Source organism: Cajanus cajan, chromosome 3 (genome assembly GCF_000230855.2).
Source record: "Cajanus cajan strain Asha chromosome 3, NIPB_CcT2T_4, whole genome shotgun sequence".
Classification (NCBI taxonomy): domain Eukaryota; kingdom Viridiplantae; phylum Streptophyta; class Magnoliopsida; order Fabales; family Fabaceae; genus Cajanus; species Cajanus cajan.
The window spans coordinates 69744186-69763933 of record NC_138519.1 but is presented as its reverse complement, the minus strand read 5'-3'; the positions used below and the strand labels follow the sequence as shown (position 1 = coordinate 69763933).

At 32.3% G+C, this 19748-nt stretch overlaps 3 protein-coding genes across 6 annotated transcripts; 2 read left to right on the top strand and 1 right to left on the bottom strand.

Annotated features, from left to right (window-relative positions):
• The first annotated feature begins 361 nt into the window (after positions 1–361).
• NSL1 (MAC/Perforin domain-containing protein) lies at positions 362–5047 on the top strand. Of its 3 annotated transcripts, none has more exons than XM_083071174.1 (8): positions 677–816; positions 983–1041; positions 1566–1804; positions 2098–2302; positions 2438–2521; positions 2640–2823; positions 3394–3566; positions 4127–5047. In XM_083071174.1, exons 3-8 carry the CDS (start codon positions 1566–1568, stop codon positions 4811–4813), a joined length of 1572 nt encoding a protein of 523 aa, XP_082927300.1. In that variant the 5' UTR covers positions 677–816; positions 983–1041; the 3' UTR covers positions 4814–5047. The 3 variants fall into 3 exon arrangements, with proteins under 3 accessions (XP_020205757.1, XP_082927300.1, XP_082927299.1); XM_083071173.1 differs by having other exon boundaries at positions 983–1061; XM_020350168.3 differs by lacking the exon at positions 983–1041 and having other exon boundaries at positions 362–816.
• A 5814-nt stretch (positions 5048–10861) lies between these two features.
• On the top strand, positions 10862–18830 carry LOC109790918 (polyubiquitin 11). 2 transcript variants are annotated; one of them, XM_083071172.1, is made up of 4 exons: positions 10862–11022; positions 11620–12986; position 13029; positions 17944–18830. In XM_083071172.1, the coding sequence occupies exons 2-4, from the start codon at positions 11620–11622 to the stop codon at positions 18631–18633; spliced, it is 2058 nt and encodes a 685-aa protein (XP_082927298.1). In that variant the 5' UTR covers positions 10862–11022; the 3' UTR covers positions 18634–18830. The 2 variants fall into 2 exon arrangements, with proteins under 2 accessions (XP_082927298.1, XP_029125586.1); XM_029269753.2 differs by lacking the exons at positions 10862–11022; positions 11620–12986; position 13029 and adding an exon at positions 17140–17299.
• On the bottom strand, positions 14305–15028 carry LOC109790917 (18.5 kDa class I heat shock protein). The gene has a single exon (XM_020350162.3). The coding sequence runs from the start codon at positions 14955–14957 to the stop codon at positions 14487–14489; it is 471 nt and encodes a 156-aa protein (XP_020205751.1). The 5' UTR covers positions 14958–15028; the 3' UTR covers positions 14305–14486.
• Positions 18831–19748: the final 918 nt, after the last annotated feature.

Here is a 19748-nt window from a genome sequence, read left to right as displayed (position 1 = left end):
ACAAAACATTGATATTTTTCATTCATAAATAAAAGAGATGTACCACCAGTACCACGACAAAAGGAGTTACAGTGTTTTCTAGGAATTTCCAAAGGAGGAGAGCGTAATTAAGTTCCGTTAAGGCACGAACTCATGAAAAAAGATGGTCAAGTCAACGCATATGGTACATTGACGAGTTCCACTTGCAATACAAAAAAAAAAACAACGTGGGTGGCATCGTTATTTACCATGCGATTGTGCCACGTGGAGGACGCAGAAACACGCATAGCATGGAGCCGCCTTTTTGTGGTTTCTACCTTTCCTCGTTCCCACATGCTTGTCCCCATCTTCAAAGGTCCAATCTTTGAACATGTCTCTTTTACGCTCGCAGAAAAGAAAAAAAATGGCCCGCGTACAACAACACCCTTTGAAACGTTTCATAGTGCATCTACAAGAACAACACCAACACCTCAGTCAAGTCAATAATCACTTATCCTCCTTCTTATATTGCCACAAAGAGTGAGACGCAGTTGGATCACTCTTAGTGAGGAATAACCAATGATGGGTATGAATCACGTGATCAGTGTGCATAGCATTGCAGGGTTGGATTCTCATTCCGCGGCGGAGAAGGCTGTCAGTGTTATTGGTCAAGGTTATGATCTTTGCACCGATGTTAGATTCTCTGGTTGCAAGTCCAGGTTGATTGAGATCGATCGCACCCATACTAGAGACCTTGTTTTCCCCGCTGGGGTTGTTCTTTCCAATGTTCCAAACTCCATCAAGTGTGACAAGGGTGAATGCACCAGGTTTCATTCGGACGTGCTCCCATTTAATCAGGTACTTCATGTCACCACCAACATTAGCATATGGAACAGTATCATAGATACTGTGTTTAATTTTTGTCCTGTTTTGATTGTGTCTTGTTCTGTCCCACTGTTTTAATTTTATCAACATTTTTTTTTTAAAAAGAAAGAACTGAATGTTTTAAACATGTTGTTGACAGAATTGAATCTTGATTACTGGCTGCCAACTGAGAATGATTGTGATTCTTGCCTCATATAGGTTGGATGGATCATGGATCTGTGGGTATTTAATTTCGGTTGCTGAAATTCCCTTTTTTAACCATAACCGTGTACTCAATTTTCTCGGCGTTGTTTTGACTTTTGAGTTTTGAGGAATAAACATGTGTTAGTGCCGCATTTGGAATATTCACAAACTTGATTTGGGACAGTCGATTTAAAAAGAAAACAATTTTGGTTAAAATTTGATTTCTTGAAAGCAAGTTTGTATGGAATTCTTTACCTAATTGAAAAGCTATATTTTTTTTCACTTCTAATCAACTGTACTTCTAAAAGCAAACTTGATTTTGATTTGTTGCAATCAAACGTGTGAGTGTTTGTCGAAACACTTAACTGTTGTGTTGACTTTCCCCCCACTTCCGTTGTGTTTGTTTTTCTTAATTGCTTCCATTTATGGTAGATGGTTTTTCAATATAAAAGTAAAATTGAGGAGTAAGTGTTGGGTTGATGTGATTAGATACTGTAAAATGAGAAAGTCTGAATTGCAATGAATTTGGTCCGTTGCAGATGTCTGAGCATTTCAACAAACAGATATCCTTGTCGGGAAAGATTCCATCGGGCCAATTCAATATCATGTTCGACATGAGGAAATGTTGGCCTATAGATGCAGCTTCCACTAAAAACCTTGCTTATGATGGATGGTTCATAACATTATACAATGTCGAATTAGATAGAACCAACTTAACCCTTTCGGAAAATGTGAAAAAAGAAGTGCCTTGTTCATGGAACCCCGCAGCTCTTGCTGAGTAAGTGTTGTCGTTATCGTTATTCTTTGTTTTCTTCTCGTTTGTAGTATTGAAATATTACAGAGCGTTGATTTTGTCTTTTGGGGTATGAACATATAATTTGTTTTCTTCCCTCTGAACAGTAATAGTATCACTTTGATTACCTACCACTTGCTCCATAATTACTAAAACTATAGTAGCATTAATATGGTTCTAAAGAGTACTCTAGATTTCTTTCTTTAAAAGTAAATCCTTATTTATGTTGCTTGGACCTGAATAGTGAATAGTGCTCTAAACGAAATTTGGTTCTTCAGGTTCATTGAAAAATATGGTACCCATGTAATAGTCGGGGTGCAGATGGGAGGTAAGGATGTTGTTCATATCAAGCAGTCAAAAAATTCAGATACATCGCAGACTGAACTGCAGAAATTGCTAAAGCATTTAGCTGATGAGAGGTTTTCTGAGACTTCAAATCAAAGTTCTAATGTCAATCCTGCTGACAAATCAAGAAAAATAAAGGTAAACATTAAGCAGTATGTTTTCTGATCAAGGACAACATGCCCTTAATTTCATTAATTGCTTTTAAAAGCACAAGGAAGTGCAGATTATGATTTTAGAGTTTTTAATTTTAGTTATCTCTAATCATGTCCACAGGATAATCATGGTATTCTGTGGAGGAAGGACAAACCTAATCCTGCTACTGGTAGGCCAGTTGTAAAAAGTCACTCCAAGAATGATGTTAGTACTTTGTTTTTTTTTTTTACAAAAATGTTGCTATTTTCATTATTTCAGCTGTAGCACCTTGTAGCCATCCTGTATCTGACAAAATTGGACTTCATTATAAATTTCTTTGCAGGATATTGTGAGCGTTTCTGTTCGAAGAGGGGGTATTGATAATGGTCAATCTTTCAACCAGTGGCTTTCAACCATATCACAGTCTCCTAATGTCATTTCAATGTCTTTTGTGCCTATTACTTCCCTGCTGAATTCTGTTCCAGGCAATGGATTTTTAAGTCACGCAGTGAATTTGTATCTTAGATGTGAGTGACACCTGCAACTTGGTTTCTTTTCAACCTGTTATTGTCTTAAATATTTTTCTTTTGGAATTTTATTTTTCTTGTTGGAATTTTGGTTGACACTATTGTTTAAATCAATATTTTTGTATGCTATAATTTAAACTCAGTTTACATTTAGTTTCCATTACTTTTCCAGTGCAGGTTTATTAAAGTTGACCTAAAACAATCAAATCATGCTTATTTGAATTCTATCATGTATAAAATGTATCATCTGTCCAATTCTAGTAAATACTTCACTAGGTACCTTTGTGTCATGTTTATTCTCGGAGCAGTGTAGACAGATATACGTATAGACACAAATATGGAGTATGTCAAGTGAGAGTTTGCTCTGTGAAATGAACTAATCTTGACCATACATCATAAATAGATAGTCAAAAAAATTTCATGTCACCTCTCAGGTTTTCACCAGATACTACTAACCTATGCGTGTTATTGATAAAGAGAAAGTAATTGACATTAAATTAATATATGATGTTTATTTTTATAATGCACTTCATGTGGTACATGTGTTTAACAGTTTCCTGTTTCAAACAGATAAACCTGCAATAGAAGAGCTTCATCAATTTCTAGAATTTCAGTTGCCCCGACAATGGGCACCAATGTATGGTGATCTGCCTCTTGGATTCGGCCAAAAGTACAAAAAGAGCATGTCCCCATCACTTCAGTTCACTCTCATGGGACCCAAGCTTTATGTCAATACCGTGAAGGTAATTCAGTTCTTACAAGTTACAACTATCTTAATTTACTCTTTAATAGTCATAAAATCATAAACCTTACCTATCTTTACCGGTGCTCTAATTGCTTTGTATCCATTCAAAATTGCACACTTCATTTAGATGCAATATTTTAGCAGCAAGAACACTATGTGTTTAGCAAGCGACTAAATGAGCTTATAAGTTAGTTTGAACAAATAAACTTGTTTGACACGATGAGCTTATAATAACGGTTTCTAGCTTATTCTTGAAAGGCATTGCTAAAAATTATTAGCCTTTTTTTCTTTACATTTTTATTGTCATAAGTTATTTGTAATTTCTTTTTACTTCAAGTAACAGTGTCATTTTACATTTCTGAGTTACTTTATCAATTAATTGACCAAATACTTTTAATTCAATCAGCAATTTATAAATTTCTAACTTATAGCTTTTAAGTTTCAGTTAACTTATAAACTTTCAGCTAACTTAAAAGTTAGTTTTGTCAAATTAAACACATAAATTTATGAACTTGTTTCTTCCAAAACTTCAGTAACTGATGTATTTTGAATAAGCAGATCGACTCTGGGAACCGGCCTGTGACAGGCATTCGGCTGTACTTGGAAGGCAAGAAAAGTGACCACCTAGCAATCCATCTGCAGCATCTTTCAGATGTTCCTGGTGCCCTCGAAATTTCAGAAGACCACAGTTATGATCCCATTGATGAACCAGACGATAGAGGCTACTACGAGGCTGTGAAATGGAGCATGTTCTCCCACGTGTACACAGCACCAGTGCAGTACAGGAGCTCCCGAATGGACGAGTCCACAGCAATAGTGACAAAAGCCTGGTTTGAGGTGAAGCTAGTTGGCATGAAGAAGGTTCTCTTCTTGAGGCTTGGATTCTCCACAGTGGCATATGCCAAAATCCGCAGATCAGAATGGGATGGACCTTCAACCACGTCTCGAAAGTCAGGATTCTTCTCAGCATTGATGAGTTCAAGGCTTAGCAAAGAGTTGCAGTCACCTGAGAAGCCAACTAAGGTGGATATAAACTCAGCAATTTATCATGGTGGACCACCTGTGCCAACAAGGGCTCCTAAAATGCTGACTTTTGTGGACACAAAGGAAATGGTTAGGGGTCCTGAGGATTCACCAGGGTATTGGGTGGTCACTGGGGCAAAACTCTCTATAGAGGGTGGTAGAATCTCTATCAAGGCAAAGTATTCTTTGTTGACTATATTGTCGGAAGAGTCTATGCTGTAGTGAGAGTAGAAACTTAGTTAATGCAGTTATTTATTGTTCTGTTGTAAATATCTTATACCATTTATTGAAAAAAAGGATAGGTATAGGAGTGTCATCTCGTGCAAAATAGCCCGAGTATGGCAATTTCTGTAATTGGTGGCTGATATATTATGGTGTTCTGATTTTGTTTTGGCATAATTGCCTTCAATAATGAATTATAGTATTTGGAATCAAAGTGTTTGATTTTTTATTTTATGATTTCTGGCTTATGGTGGTAGCATGCTGATGAATTTGTTTGAATCAACATTGTATACTTCTACACAAGGAGGTGGTACTCCAATTGGGTACCCCCCATTGGCTACGTGTTTGACTCGGTTTTATTTTTATAATCTTAGAACTTTGTATGACTAATTTTCAAAATAAAAATCGTCTGATCACTTTTAATAGAATTTGTTCTCTTAATTATAATTATCTCATTTGAACCCGAGTTTTTATTTGAAAAAACTAAATTCAATTTCATTTCAAGAACTTGTTGGTTGAGTAAGTTTATTTTGAAAGAATAATTTCTTATTTCTATTAGTTTTGTGAAAAAGTTTTTGGAATCAAGGGGGTTTTTTTTCTAGAAAAAGAAAAGTTTATTAAAGTCATGTTAACAGGAGTAAGGGAGGACTGTCATCAAGGGACGATTTCCACACGGAAATATGTTGACCATCGTGTTCCTCTAACCCTTGTGGAAAAATATAGCAAATCTAGAATGTAACTTTGGATCGTGCAATTGAAGCAATGTCTGACACTTGCAAAAACAGTTGGTAATATGCAGTCAAAAACCAAATTCAGCAAGAAAACAAAGACAATCCTTATCAACTGTCAATCAGATTTCTGACAAAATTTAACTGTCAATGGTTAAAATATCAAAGTTGTTTTTAGCATTATATTTTGAAAAATGTGGCATGAGGTATTTGAAAACTTTTACTCGTAGAAAAAGTCGAAGGCATTTATTAGGTACGTTTGACATTGGAATTTTAAAATTTTTCATTCCCAACTTGGCGTATGTTATTTTCTTGGAACCGAGAAATTCCTAGGAATTCTGAGAAAATCTATAAAATATGTATGTTTGATTATTATTCAACTTCTCTAAAAAATAATAATTTTATTATAAGTTATCATCAAAAAGTTTGATAACTTTATAATTAATAATTATATTGAAAGAGTTTGGTCGAAAAGTAAGTATGAACACTCATTTTATCTTATCAAGAATTAAATAAGTTTATGGATTTATGAAGATAAATAAGTAGATAATAAGTATGTTATCAAAATTTAGATCTAATAAAATTAGTATAAATAATAACATATTAAAAAAGATAATATACTTTTGTATTTATATTAAAACTAAATTCAATTTCATTTCAAGAACTTGTTGGTTGAGTAAGTTTATTTTGAAAGAATAATTTATACTAAAATTAGTATAAATAATAACATATTAAAAAAGATAATATACTTTTGTATTTATTACAACATTAATTACGTTGATCTATCTAAAATTGAAGACTAACTTAAACTTTAGAGTGTCTTTTGCAGATACCTTCCTTTTACCTTATCAGACAAGTATGTTCAAGGACTACACGTCTTAATATTAGAGGTGAAAAATAGTATTCGTATTAGACTCCTCAAGTGAGTAAAACTACAGACCACAAAGATATGAAGGACAAAGACTATGAAGACAAAGACTTACTAGACAAAGACTAGTAGTGATAAAACTACATGTGTACTCTTATATAGTTACATTTTGTTGCCCATCGTGGGATCTCGTATCCATAGTCCAACAAGTAATACAATTATTGTTTACTACATAAGGGTACATGAGTAATTTTATCACTTATAGTCCTCATTCAATAAGTCTTAGTCTACATAGTCTTTATCCTTCATATCTAATGTGATTTAGGAATTGTGTGTTTATCTTCAGCACATATAACTCTTATTTATAATAAAAAAGAATAAGAATTTACATGGTATGATATGATATGATGATTAACCCTAATAAATCTCCACGATATCTTAATACTTCCTCTCAAGTTGGAGCATATTATCATATGCACCAAGCTTGTTACAAATGTAACCAACCTAGGGCCCTTTAAGCGATTTTGTGAACACATCTGCTAACTGGTCACTAGAGTGGATGAACTCAATTGTGATCTCTCATGAGAGCACTTTCCCTCTTATAAAATGACAGTTTATCTCTATGTGCTTAGTCTGCTCATGAAAGACCGAATTGGAGGCAATATGAAGAGCAACTTGATTATCACAGCTGAGTTTAGTTTCTTGAGTGTCTCCAATTTGGAGTTGGTTGTGGAGTTGTTGTAGCCATGTAATTTCACTCGTAGTTGTTGCCATAGCACAATATTATGCTTCTGCATTGGATCTAACAATTGTATTTTGCTTTTTGTTTCTCCACGAAATCAAGTTACCTCCAATAAGAACACAATAGCTAGAGATGGACCTTCTATTTGATGGTGATCCTACCCAATGAACATCAAAGTAACAGACAATTTTGGAATTGCCTTTATCCTTATATAGGAGTCCATAATTTGGCACCTTCTTAATATATCTGAGGATCATCATGACTATAGTCCATTGGCTATCACAAGGATCGTGGATAAATTGGCTTACCACACCTATTAGTAATATGATGTCTAGCCCAATGATAGTTAGCTAATTGAGTCTTCCAATGAGTCTATGATATGTTTCCAGGTCATCTAATGACTCCCTCTAACCTAGAAGAAGCTTGACGTTAAGGTCTATTAAAGTGTCACTGGGGCGACAATCAACCATACTAGACTTAGTGAGAATGTCTAGAGCATATTTTCGCTAGGAAATAGCAATAACGAAAGCAAATTGAGCAACCTCGATCCTCAAAATATATTTCAAAGCACTAAAGTCTTTTATCTAAAATTGGAACTGAAGTTGAGATTTGAGATGACAAATACCATTGAAGTCATCACTAGTAATGACAATGTCATCAATATATAAGAAAACAGAGTAGTCAACATCACATTGAGACATACTAAACTCAATTAAGGTCAAGTTGAAGCAACATATAAGAAATTGACTCATCTTATGTTATTAATATTTTGGACCATGGTTTTCCTAGCAAACAAGATCTTATTAATCTAGTCTGACAAATTAGGTAAATGCAGCAGCTGCATAATTGTATACAAGGGAATTATATCCTTCATAAAGCCAATCAAGTGGTTGATGTCCTTGCTAGTATAATATCAATTTAACTTTCAATAGCAGAATTTATGATGCATCTCTCTCATTCATTTGTATGTCTTTGATGGTTGACTTTATGCCCACGCCTTTTCCTTGTAGCTTCTAGTTTTGTGCTCTTGCCTTGTTTTCTTAGCAAAAAAAAAAAAATTGACATATGCCCCAAGCATTTTTGTGATTTTGCTTTATGTGGATTACTTTCTCCAATTGCTTAATTTGGGCTCTATGCTTCATTGGCATACTTTAAATACAATGTAGGGTTTATGATTGATAATCTTTAAATATTATAACTAACCTACTTTGATAAATTGTTGAATATTTCATTATGTTCTTTTATTATTATTATTATTATTATTATTATTATTTAATTTTGAAAAGGTGATAAAGTGGTAACTTACTAAGAGAATGTCACTTGTATATTATTATCATCTATTTTACCTCTATTCTTATATAATATAAAGGTGATCAAACAAGATTTCTAACAATGATTAGGCATTAACGAAATTAGTAAATATTTTATACCAAAATATAATTATAAAATAGACTTTTAAACCTCTACCACACTGGACATGCAAGGCATCCACCTCATCATGTATAAATGTAAAAGTGGGTTGGCTCACAACGGTTGGTGTCTTAAATGACCAGCCCAACATAACTCACTTTTAGATGAGTCAGAAAAATCTTAACCTAACTTGACCCACCATAGGTTGGTACGTTAAATGGGTTGACTCACTAGATTTTTAAAAAAATATAAAAATAATAATAATTACGCATTTATGTTTTTAACAAATAAAATAAATGACTATAATTTTTTCTATCAAAAAATCAAGTCTATCATTGATTCAAATGCAAATAAAAAAAATATCAATCAAAATTTTAAATGATAAATATATAAAACATAAACATATTTTTTTTTTTAATTCTAATGAGTTAAAATGGCTCACCCAATTCACTTAGATTCAATCCCGATTGATTCATGTATTAAGTAAGTTGAGTTAAAATTTGGCCAAAATTGACATACATTTTTTTTCTTCTAACATGACCTGAATCTATGGTGAAATATGTTAATCCATTGGGTTGAACTCACTTTGACACTCTCTATGAAAAACAGTGCAAATATAAACCTCAAAGCACATGAAAAAACACAAATAATGGACTTAAGTAGAAAATAATGTAAATAAACTATTTAATTAAATATTCATAATTACTAAGTTTAGTATTTTTTTATATAAAATATACAATTAATTTTAATGTTATAATTTAGAATATATAATTTTCTTTTAAAAAAAGTATAATCTTAATTCTCGTCATTCTTTTATGTAAACATTTTTAATATTTTCTCCTTTATTAGTTTAGAATTGGGACTTTTTTTTAACATATTATTTTTTAAAATTATTTATTTAAATAACCTGGGCCAATTTTTATTTACGTAAATAACCCATTTTGTGGCCCAGGTGAGAAATTGGTTACTAGGTATCCGATTTCTTAATAGGATTTTTAAAAAATAAAATAAAATTCCATTCAGAAAAATCGATTACCTAGTAACCGATTTCTCTTTTATTTATTTTTTTTATTTTTTGTTTTTTGATTTTTAGATTTTTAAAAATATTATTTTTTTTTGTTTTTTATTTTTTATTTTCAAATTTTATTAAAAATTATAATTAATTTTAATTTTTAAATTTATGTATAATATTTTTAATTTATTTTAAAAGTAAAGATAATGTTAAAACTTAATTATTTTATTAAAAAAGAAATTTATTTAAAAAATAGAGATAATTTAATTTAAAATTCACAACTTTAAATAAGAACAAACAATGAAAGCGATTGAAAGATACCTTGACCAACTTGACCAAACACTGAAGTTAGACAACTAATGTTATATGGTTTAACGTTTATGTTATTCATCTACTATGTTTGAAGTTTGTTTAAATTTTTTTTTTCAGTTATTTTCATTTTAATGATATAAGCGATATAATTATTGTACTTAATATATAATATCATTAATATTTAATAAAATAATATTATTGTACTTAATAAAATCAATATATTTATTATTAAATTACATTATTCAATTTTCTATATTTAATAAATTTAATTTAAATAATAAAATCAATTTTAAAATTCTGAAATTTAAAATAAAATTTAAAAATAAGTATAATATTAATTTTATTTTTAAATATTATTCTTTAATAATTATTTAATTTAAATATTAAACATATTTTTCATATTTAGAAAATTAAAATAAATTATTTTTTATTTTTAAATTTTGAAAGAAAAAAAAAACCAAGTGAAAAATTAGTTGCTCCAATAACCGATTTCTCAATAAAATTTTAAATTTTTTTTCAAAAATCTTATTGAAAAATCGGTTATCCAATAAGATTTATCATCTAGGCTACAAAATAGGTTATTCAAGTAAATAAAAATTAACCCAGATTATTTAAATATTAATTAAAAAAATAATATATTTATAAATAAAAAAAAGTATAGAATTGGAGCACTAGTTTAACTTATTGACTTGTGACGACATTTAACAATTAACATTTAAGCATCGGATATTTACGAAAAATAAGATCAAATCTATCACTTTGGATATTTCCTTTTTACACCAAGGATGGATATTTTTTTTAATCGTTCATAATTCCAAGAGTAATAGAGAAAAATTAAATATGTAAAAAAATTGGGATTTATTAAAAATGGATGAATTCTAAAAATGGCCAACAGATTCCAAATATAGTTGCAACGTTTATCGGTTCCCGGAAAAGACTCGTACACCAAACTTTGCCGTGTCAATAGCGTTTACGGTCCTAATTCTTCCACGCGTCACAACATGATTGGAAGTGGTACCGGTGCCGTGACGAAGCAACGCATCAGTTTTGCTATAAAAGCGAAGCCCCGGACGCCAACTTTTCTTATCAAAGCATAATAGATAATCGTATTGTTGCAGAGAAAGAAACCCTATCAAGGTATCTTCTTCTCCTCTTCTCCTTCTTATTAAGATTTCGATTATTAGGGTTTTATGTTTAGATCATAGGATATGTCGAGCCCTTTCATTTTGATCTGGGTCGTTTCGGGTTTGTGAAATTCTTTTGAATCTAATTGTCGTGCATGATTTTACCTTCTCAATAATCATGGATGAGGAGATCTTTGCAAGCTTTTATTGAATAATAGGCTAGTTTGTTTGTAAGAGATCTTAAGATCTGTTGTAATATGTTTAATTTGTCAGATCGTGTACATGTACTCTGTATTGTGTAATTGTAAAACCTTTTTTTTTCTCTAGATTGGACTGAATTGTATTTCTCGTCCCGTATCTGGTTGATTTAATGATTCCTTTTCGTAAGGGTTTTACTTATGTCGATGTTTTATACAAATTTACAGTAATTTGTGTATCTATGACTGTTTCCTCGGTATGTTGATTGTTTAGGATGACTTTGATAATCAACGACTTTGATTACTTACTTTCAGTCCTGTTGTTTTGTATAATATTTTCATCATCTATTTTCATTCACTGCAATGCGCGTGTTGAAGAATTGGCGATTGATTTTTTACTTTTTGTTTTGTAGATGCAAATCTTCGTTAAGACCCTCACCGGTAAAACCATCACTCTCGAAGTAGAGAGTTCAGATACCATAGACAATGTTAAGGCCAAAATTCAAGACAAGGAAGGCATCCCACCCGACCAGCAACGTCTCATCTTTGCTGGCAAGCAGCTTGAGGATGGCCGTACCCTCGCCGATTACAACATCCAAAAGGAGTCCACGCTCCACTTGGTGCTCCGTCTCCGTGGTGGAATGCAAATATTTGTGAAGACCCTAACCGGAAAGACAATCACCCTTGAGGTGGAGAGCTCTGACACCATTGACAACGTCAAGGCTAAGATTCAGGACAAAGAAGGCATCCCACCAGACCAGCAAAGGCTCATTTTTGCTGGGAAACAGCTCGAGGATGGCCGAACTTTGGCAGACTATAACATTCAAAAGGAGTCCACTCTACACTTGGTTCTCCGTCTCCGTGGTGGCATGCAGATTTTTGTTAAGACCCTCACCGGAAAGACCATCACCCTTGAGGTTGAGAGCTCTGACACTATAGACAATGTAAAGGCTAAGATCCAGGACAAGGAGGGTATTCCCCCAGACCAACAAAGGTTGATTTTTGCTGGAAAACAGCTCGAAGATGGACGGACACTGGCAGACTACAATATTCAGAAGGAGTCTACCCTTCACCTTGTCCTTCGCCTGAGGGGAGGTATGCAGATCTTTGTAAAGACTTTGACTGGAAAGACTATTACCCTGGAGGTTGAAAGTTCAGACACCATCGATAATGTGAAGACAAAAATTCAGGACAAGGAGGGGATCCCACCAGACCAGCAGAGGTTGATTTTTGCTGGGAAGCAATTGGAGGATGGAAGGACTCTTGCTGACTACAACATTCAGAAAGAATCAACACTCCACCTTGTCTTGCGACTCCGTGGTGGTATGCAGATTTTTGTGAAGACTCTTACAGGGAAGACAATTACTTTGGAGGTAGAGAGCTCAGACACAATTGACAATGTAAAGGCGAAGATACAGGACAAGGAGGGTATTCCTCCAGACCAGCAAAGGTTGATTTTTGCAGGAAAGCAGCTTGAAGATGGACGTACACTGGCAGACTACAATATTCAGAAGGAGTCCACCCTTCACCTTGTCCTTCGTCTGAGGGGAGGTATGCAGATATTTGTCAAGACTTTGACTGGAAAGACTATTACCTTGGAGGTTGAAAGTTCAGACACGATTGATAATGTCAAAGCCAAAATCCAAGACAAGGAGGGAATCCCACCAGACCAGCAGAGGTTGATCTTTGCTGGGAAGCAATTAGAGGATGGAAGGACTCTTGCTGATTACAACATTCAGAAAGAGTCTACTCTTCACCTTGTTTTGCGTCTTCGCGGTGGGTTTTAAAAGTTTGAGGATGTTATGTAGGTTTCTTGTTTAAGTGTAAGCATGTGAATGTCCAGCAGATTTGCTATTTTATGTTCCTGAATTTGTTGTTAATTTGTCTCGGGGGCATTGTGTGTTCCCTTGGAAAACTATGTAGGTTCTGGTGTTTTTTGTTTTACATTTATGTTCTCACATGTGCTCGGTTCATGAATAAGGACAATTTGCTACCATTTAATGAAATTTAGTACTTCGCTGTGATATGAGTAATCGGCTGTCATGTTTGATGAAATTCAGTACTTTCAAATTTCAATATCTTCTGTTTTAGCTGTTGATCTTTTAATCTAGTTTCTGTAACTTCAAGTTTGATTAGCTCAAACACCGGCATAGTAAAAAGTGGTTGACATTATGGCTTATCAGCCATCGTTTCTTAATTTTATGAAAATCTCTGAGTGATACATAAGATTTTCCTGCTGATAGATGATTCACTGATACATAAGCTTCGCTGCTACCCCATATTAAAGTCTCTTCTGTTAGAAGTTCATTGGGAAGTATAACTGAATTTAAACACACGGTATTCCAGCACTATTTCTGTTTGAAGATTGAGTATATAGTTCACCCAAGAGGTGAATCTTTTTAAAGCTTTTTTTGACTTGAGATAATTTTCCTTTACGTTCTGTTACATGTGCACATAATGCAGGATCACACACAACGGCATCAGTAAGTTTCATTTCGCTCCCAATTAAAGAGGATTGAAATAAAGAACTTAACGATGAATTTATAACGCCGTTGTAGTAAAATGCTTGAACCGTTGGGAGCCTAATTAGTGTTCGTGGGAACCTAATGGGGTCAGTGCAATATCTGAAACTAACAGATCCAAAATTAACATTAGCCTGTAAAAAGCACAGATTGAGAGATGTTAGCTTTAGCTTCTCATTGAAAGTTCTATTTTAAAATGCTAGGCGACTGCGTTGGTGTCACTGGTACAGGTTAATTTTCTCACACGATTACTGTTAAAGGCAGTAGATTTCTGCCACAAGATGAATTTTTAACCAAGATACGAGCGACTTTTGGCATGGCTCTCGTCATTTTATCTTCTTTTCCTACGATATGTCCAGGTAATAACATTGCAGAAATATGCAAGCAAACATAGATGACACATAGAAAGGAAAGTGGCCAGCTAAATAAAACTGATTCACTGCCATCTAAAGAGCTTATTCGTGTTTAAATTATTCGAACTAGATAACATTGTTTCCTCTAAAACTTTGGGTATTGTTAATCGGTACTGACTTTTCCAAGGCGGCTTGAAAATTTGATGCAGTGCATTAACCACAGTAAGCAGAAAATAACATTTTACTTCATGATAGCAAAATCACAAAACCACAGTTCACATAACAAGTCACCAACGACAACTATTTACATGTTTATTCACTCGCAACTCCCATTACACGATATTTTTGGCAACAAAGAAAACCACACGATTTCAAACAGAGACACCAACAACAATTAGCCCTTGCTTAACCAGAGATCTCTATGCTTTTAACATGAGGCTTCTTAACCTCTACCTTGGGAACAGTGACAGTGAGAACCCCATTTTCCATAGAAGCCTTTACTTTATCCACTTTTGCATTGTCCGGCAACCTGAACCTCCTCGTGAACTTTCCACTGCTACGCTCCACACGATGCCACGTGTCGTTCCTGTCCTCCTTCTGAACGTTCCTCTCTCCGCTGATGTGAAGAACCTTGTCATCTTCGATCTGAACCTTGACTTCCTCCTTGCTGAGCCCTGGAATGTCAGCCTTGAAGACGTGCGCCTCTGGGGTCTCCTTCCAATCCACTCGGGTACTCACAAACGCTGAATTTTCCCTGGCAGACACAGACACAGAAGTGGGAAAAGGGAAATCCCTGAAGGGATCCCACACGTCGAGAGAGAATGGATCCAAGACGTTGCTCCTCCTGTTACCCAAAATACTTGGAATCAGAGACATCTTCTCTTCTCTTAGCTGAATGCTTCTCACTCTCAGAATTGTTATAAAATGTAACGATGATATTGATGTTGCGTTAAAAACACGAGCGAGTATTTAAAGGAAGTGACGGAATAATCATGTATTATCCAGAAAATTCTATTTACTTAATTGCTGCCAATTATTCTTGTTTCTGAAAAATGAAAATGTTCTAGACTTTTCTACATGGCCCCCATCCCCATCTACGCTCTACTATTTTCTGTTTTCTTTTTCAAAATTATTTTTATTTTTACATTCATTTTTCAAGTCACAGGTGGAAAACAAAAATAGAAAATTAAAAATAAAATTATGTGATTATTTAAAGGCAAATAATATATACAGTTTTCTTTCCTTTAGATATGTCCGTTCTCATTTTTTTTAAATACTCTTTTAATTATTTTTTTCAAAATAAATTTTATTTCAATAATATCTTTTTCTTCGACTATTCTTCATTCACTTATTTTCTTTGCTTATTCTATTTTTTTTTTAATTTCTCTTTGTAGTCTTTATTTTTTTCTTTTTAGTAATCGAGACACTACTTTAATCCTTATTGTTTTTTAAATCTTATTTTTTATATTTTTAATTTCAATATTTTTTATATCTTATTCATTAACCAGATGCAAGGTTGTGAATTCTACAAAGATGTCATTTCTAAAAGCATATTTTTGTTTTACAGAAAATACTTTCTCAAAATATATTTTTTGCTTTTAAAAAATGTTTTTAGAAGTATATTCCATTCTTTGATTTTGGGTACAAAAACTTTTTAGAAATTTTTTTAAGAAATACATTCCAAAAGTATATTTGAAGAATTATACTTTCAGGAAATATTTCTGGAAGAAAAAAAAATATTTTTGAAAAGTATTTTTGAGAAGAATTTGGAGGTATTTTTCATCTTTTAAAAAGAATTCTCTGCGAGTATATTTTTTATTTCCTAAAAATATTTTCTAAAGAAGACTATTTAAAGAGTGAAAAAAGGAAAGAAAGAAAAAAAGTAAGGAGATATATTATTAATTAATGAAAATATATTTTAAAAAATTTGTATATAAATAAAGTAAAGAATATATATATATATATATATATATATATATATATATATATATATATATATAATATGATCTATACATGTTCTAAAGTTCAGACTAACTTATATTCGCAAAATATTATTTTAATATTGACGAAAATGAAAGATAGAAAATTAATTTTACTATTTATTTTTTCTGGAAATACTAGTAAGCTCTGCCTAAAGCTACGAGTGGGCCTTAGTTTTGAAGCCCAAGTAATTTGAGTTGGGCCTGTCTCTAAAAAAAAAAAATTTTACGGTATTCTTTTTCATTTATGGGTATCCAACTTTATTATTATTATTATTTACTACATATGTTGTATTCAATATACATTATTATTTTTAAAAACAGGAGTGGCATGCGATACACAGGACAGTATAGTGTGAAAATCATTTGAGATAACATAATTTTTAAAATGAAAATAAAATAATTGCATAATTAATTACATATGAATAATATTAATTGAAATTATGTTATAAAAAAAGTTGTATTTGATGTGAATTTTAGCAATTATATACTTGTCATGATAATAAAATGAAATTTGGGTATTAATTTCATAAAAAGTATAATGATTTAAATTCTTAAAAAAATTTAAAGAATGAAATAATTAAATTTTTACCTGAATTTAAATATTACTAAGAATTTGTGTTCTAAAAAATTGTGTACAACAAAATTCAAAAATTATGTACATGAAATCATAACAAAATGAAATTTAAATATTGTTCTCATAAAAATAATGCTTCAAATTTCTAAAAACATATAAGCAAAAAAATCATGTGTTTAATAAACAATATTAACTAAAATTGTAACTATAATAATATATAAAGAAGATATTGTGTATTCGCTTTTTTAAAAATAATTATATTCTTGTTTTTTTATTTGAAGGGATATATTCTTGTTTTATATCTTACTTTTTTCACTAATATATATTTAAGGATAAAACAGAAAGAATATTAAAAAAAATTAAAAAATAATAACTAGTCAATAAAATAAAATATGGAAGGGGTGACGTAACGGGCAACAGATTCGAGAAGTTGTTTGAAGGTTTTGTCATCAAAACATTTTCATTAGTTGCCGAAAATGACTCATATACCAAACGTTGGCGTGTCAACAGCTTCACCACTTCCCACGTGTCACAATCTTATTTGAGGACCTATACCGTTGCCGTCACCAAGCAACGCATCGTTTTGCTATATAAACGAAGCCCCTCACCACCATCTTCCCCCAACCAACGTTAGAAACAAACGCTTACTGCACCTTTACAAGGTACCTTCTGCCCCCTCTTTTCCTTTCGATTAAGATTACCATTATTAGGGTTCTGTATTATTCCTTAGCCGATCATCGGATTCGTCAACCCCTTTTAATTTTGACTTGCCTTTTTTAGCGTTCCAGAATTTCTTTTGAATATAACATGGTTCATTGATTTTACCCTCGCAAGCTGAGATTTTTTTGAAACATTTCCTGATTAATTGGCTACTTTCTTTAATATAATTTGTTTATCGAAAGCAATTTTGAAAACTGTTATAAAGGTATATGCTTAATTTGTCACATCTGGGGGTATGAATAATTGATATTTTCTAGTCTATTGTGGATTTTTTTGTCCATTTACTGAATAGAATCCTTATGTCAAGGTCTGTTAATTTTATATTTGTCTGTGTTTCATACAATAAACATGTAACTTTTTTTAACTAGGATAATTTCCTCGTTATATTGATTGTTTGGGAGGGTTTGATGAATGTGTTTTTTCAATTTTTTAGGCCGTAAATAGAATTGATGATGTTGGAGAATCTTGCTCAGTCCCTTGTCTAAGTCTTGTGTTGTCTTTCTATTCTCTGTTTTTACTCATCATAATAGTTATGAAGAATTGGAGATTGATTCATTTATTTTGTTTTCTGTGTTGTATAATGTAGATGCAAATCTTCGTTAAGACTCTCACCGGTAAGACCATCACCCTTGAGGTGGAGAGCTCTGACACCATTGACAATGTTAAGGCTAAGATTCAAGACAAAGAAGGCATCCCACCAGACCAGCAAAGGCTTATTTTTGCTGGGAAACAGCTCGAGGATGGCAGAACCCTAGCTGATTACAACATCCAAAAGGAGTCCACCCTTCACTTGGTTCTCCGTCTTCGTGGTGGAATGCAAATATTTGTTAAGACTCTCACTGGAAAGACCATCACCCTTGAAGTTGAGAGCTCAGACACCATAGATAATGTCAAGGCTAAGATTCAAGACAAAGAGGGTATCCCACCAGACCAACAGAGGCTCATTTTTGCTGGGAAACAGCTTGAGGATGGACGCACACTTGCAGACTACAACATTCAGAAGGAGTCCACCCTTCACCTTGTCCTTCGTTTGAGGGGTGGCATGCAGATCTTTGTCAAGACTTTGACTGGAAAGACTATTACCTTGGAGGTTGAAAGTTCAGACACTATTGACAATGTCAAAGCAAAAATCCAAGACAAGGAGGGAATTCCACCAGACCAACAAAGGTTGATCTTTGCTGGGAAGCAATTGGAGGATGGAAGGACTCTTGCTGATTACAACATTCAGAAAGAGTCTACTCTTCACCTTGTCTTGCGTCTTCGTGGTGGATTTTAAGTTTAATAATGTTTTGTAGGTCTCTTCTTGTGTCTAGTATGTGTATGTCCAGCATCGCTTTGGGCCTTCATGTTTCTGAACTTTCGTAAATGTGTGGGTGTCGGGTCCGTTGTGGCCCTTGAAAAACTATCGTTGACCGTGATCTATTTTATAATTCAGTTATAGTTCTGTTCATGAATATGGACAATTTGCTATCATGTTCGATGAAATTTAGCACTTTCATTATGTTCTGTTCTTGCATCAGCAGAACTCTTGAGTATTACATGCTAAGCAAAGTAAATGGGTACAGTTGTTTCATTACTTTTGCGTGAAATTTGTTATAACAATTACATAGTTTCAAATACTATTATAGTTTAAAATATATTATTTTAGTTTCTATACTATATCTTTTAATTTTATAGTTTGAAATAGTTTTTTAAATTTTTATGTACAACTTTTTTAGTTTCTATAATTTATATAGATATTTTTAATCTTTATATTTATATATTTTTTAAATTTTTATTGTTAATTTTATTTTATAACGTCTTTTTTTTTTACTTGACAAATATATTAATTTGATTTTATGTATTTAATATCAATTTTATTTTGTTAAATTTATTATAAATTAGATTTCTTAATATGTTTCTTTCATTGTTAAAATATTTTTTTAATCTCACAAAAATTGAATATTTTTATAGCATTAAAACAGAACAGATATTATAAAAAAATAACAATATGAACTAAAAAAAATTAAAATATTGAAAAATAGATAATATTAAAAAAATTAATGCTAAAAATTAAAAGAATTAATTAAAATATTATAAGTATAGAAATTAAAAAGTCTATTTTAAATTATAAGAATTAAAAAATATTTTTAAAAAATAAATTAAATTTTCTATTTTAAATTATAGATTTTAACTCAATCACATATTCATATTAAGTAGTGCAATGGATACTGCATTCCACTCGTTTACATTACTTGCACATGAAATTGAGTATATGAATAAGCGTTGACTGCTTGAGGGAGTAAGTTGAAGTTTCGTGTCTTATGCACATTAGATTTCAAGTGACATTAAAAAATTATGAAACTATTTGATCATTGAAATTATTTATCTTCGCTTAATTTACATTTTTCC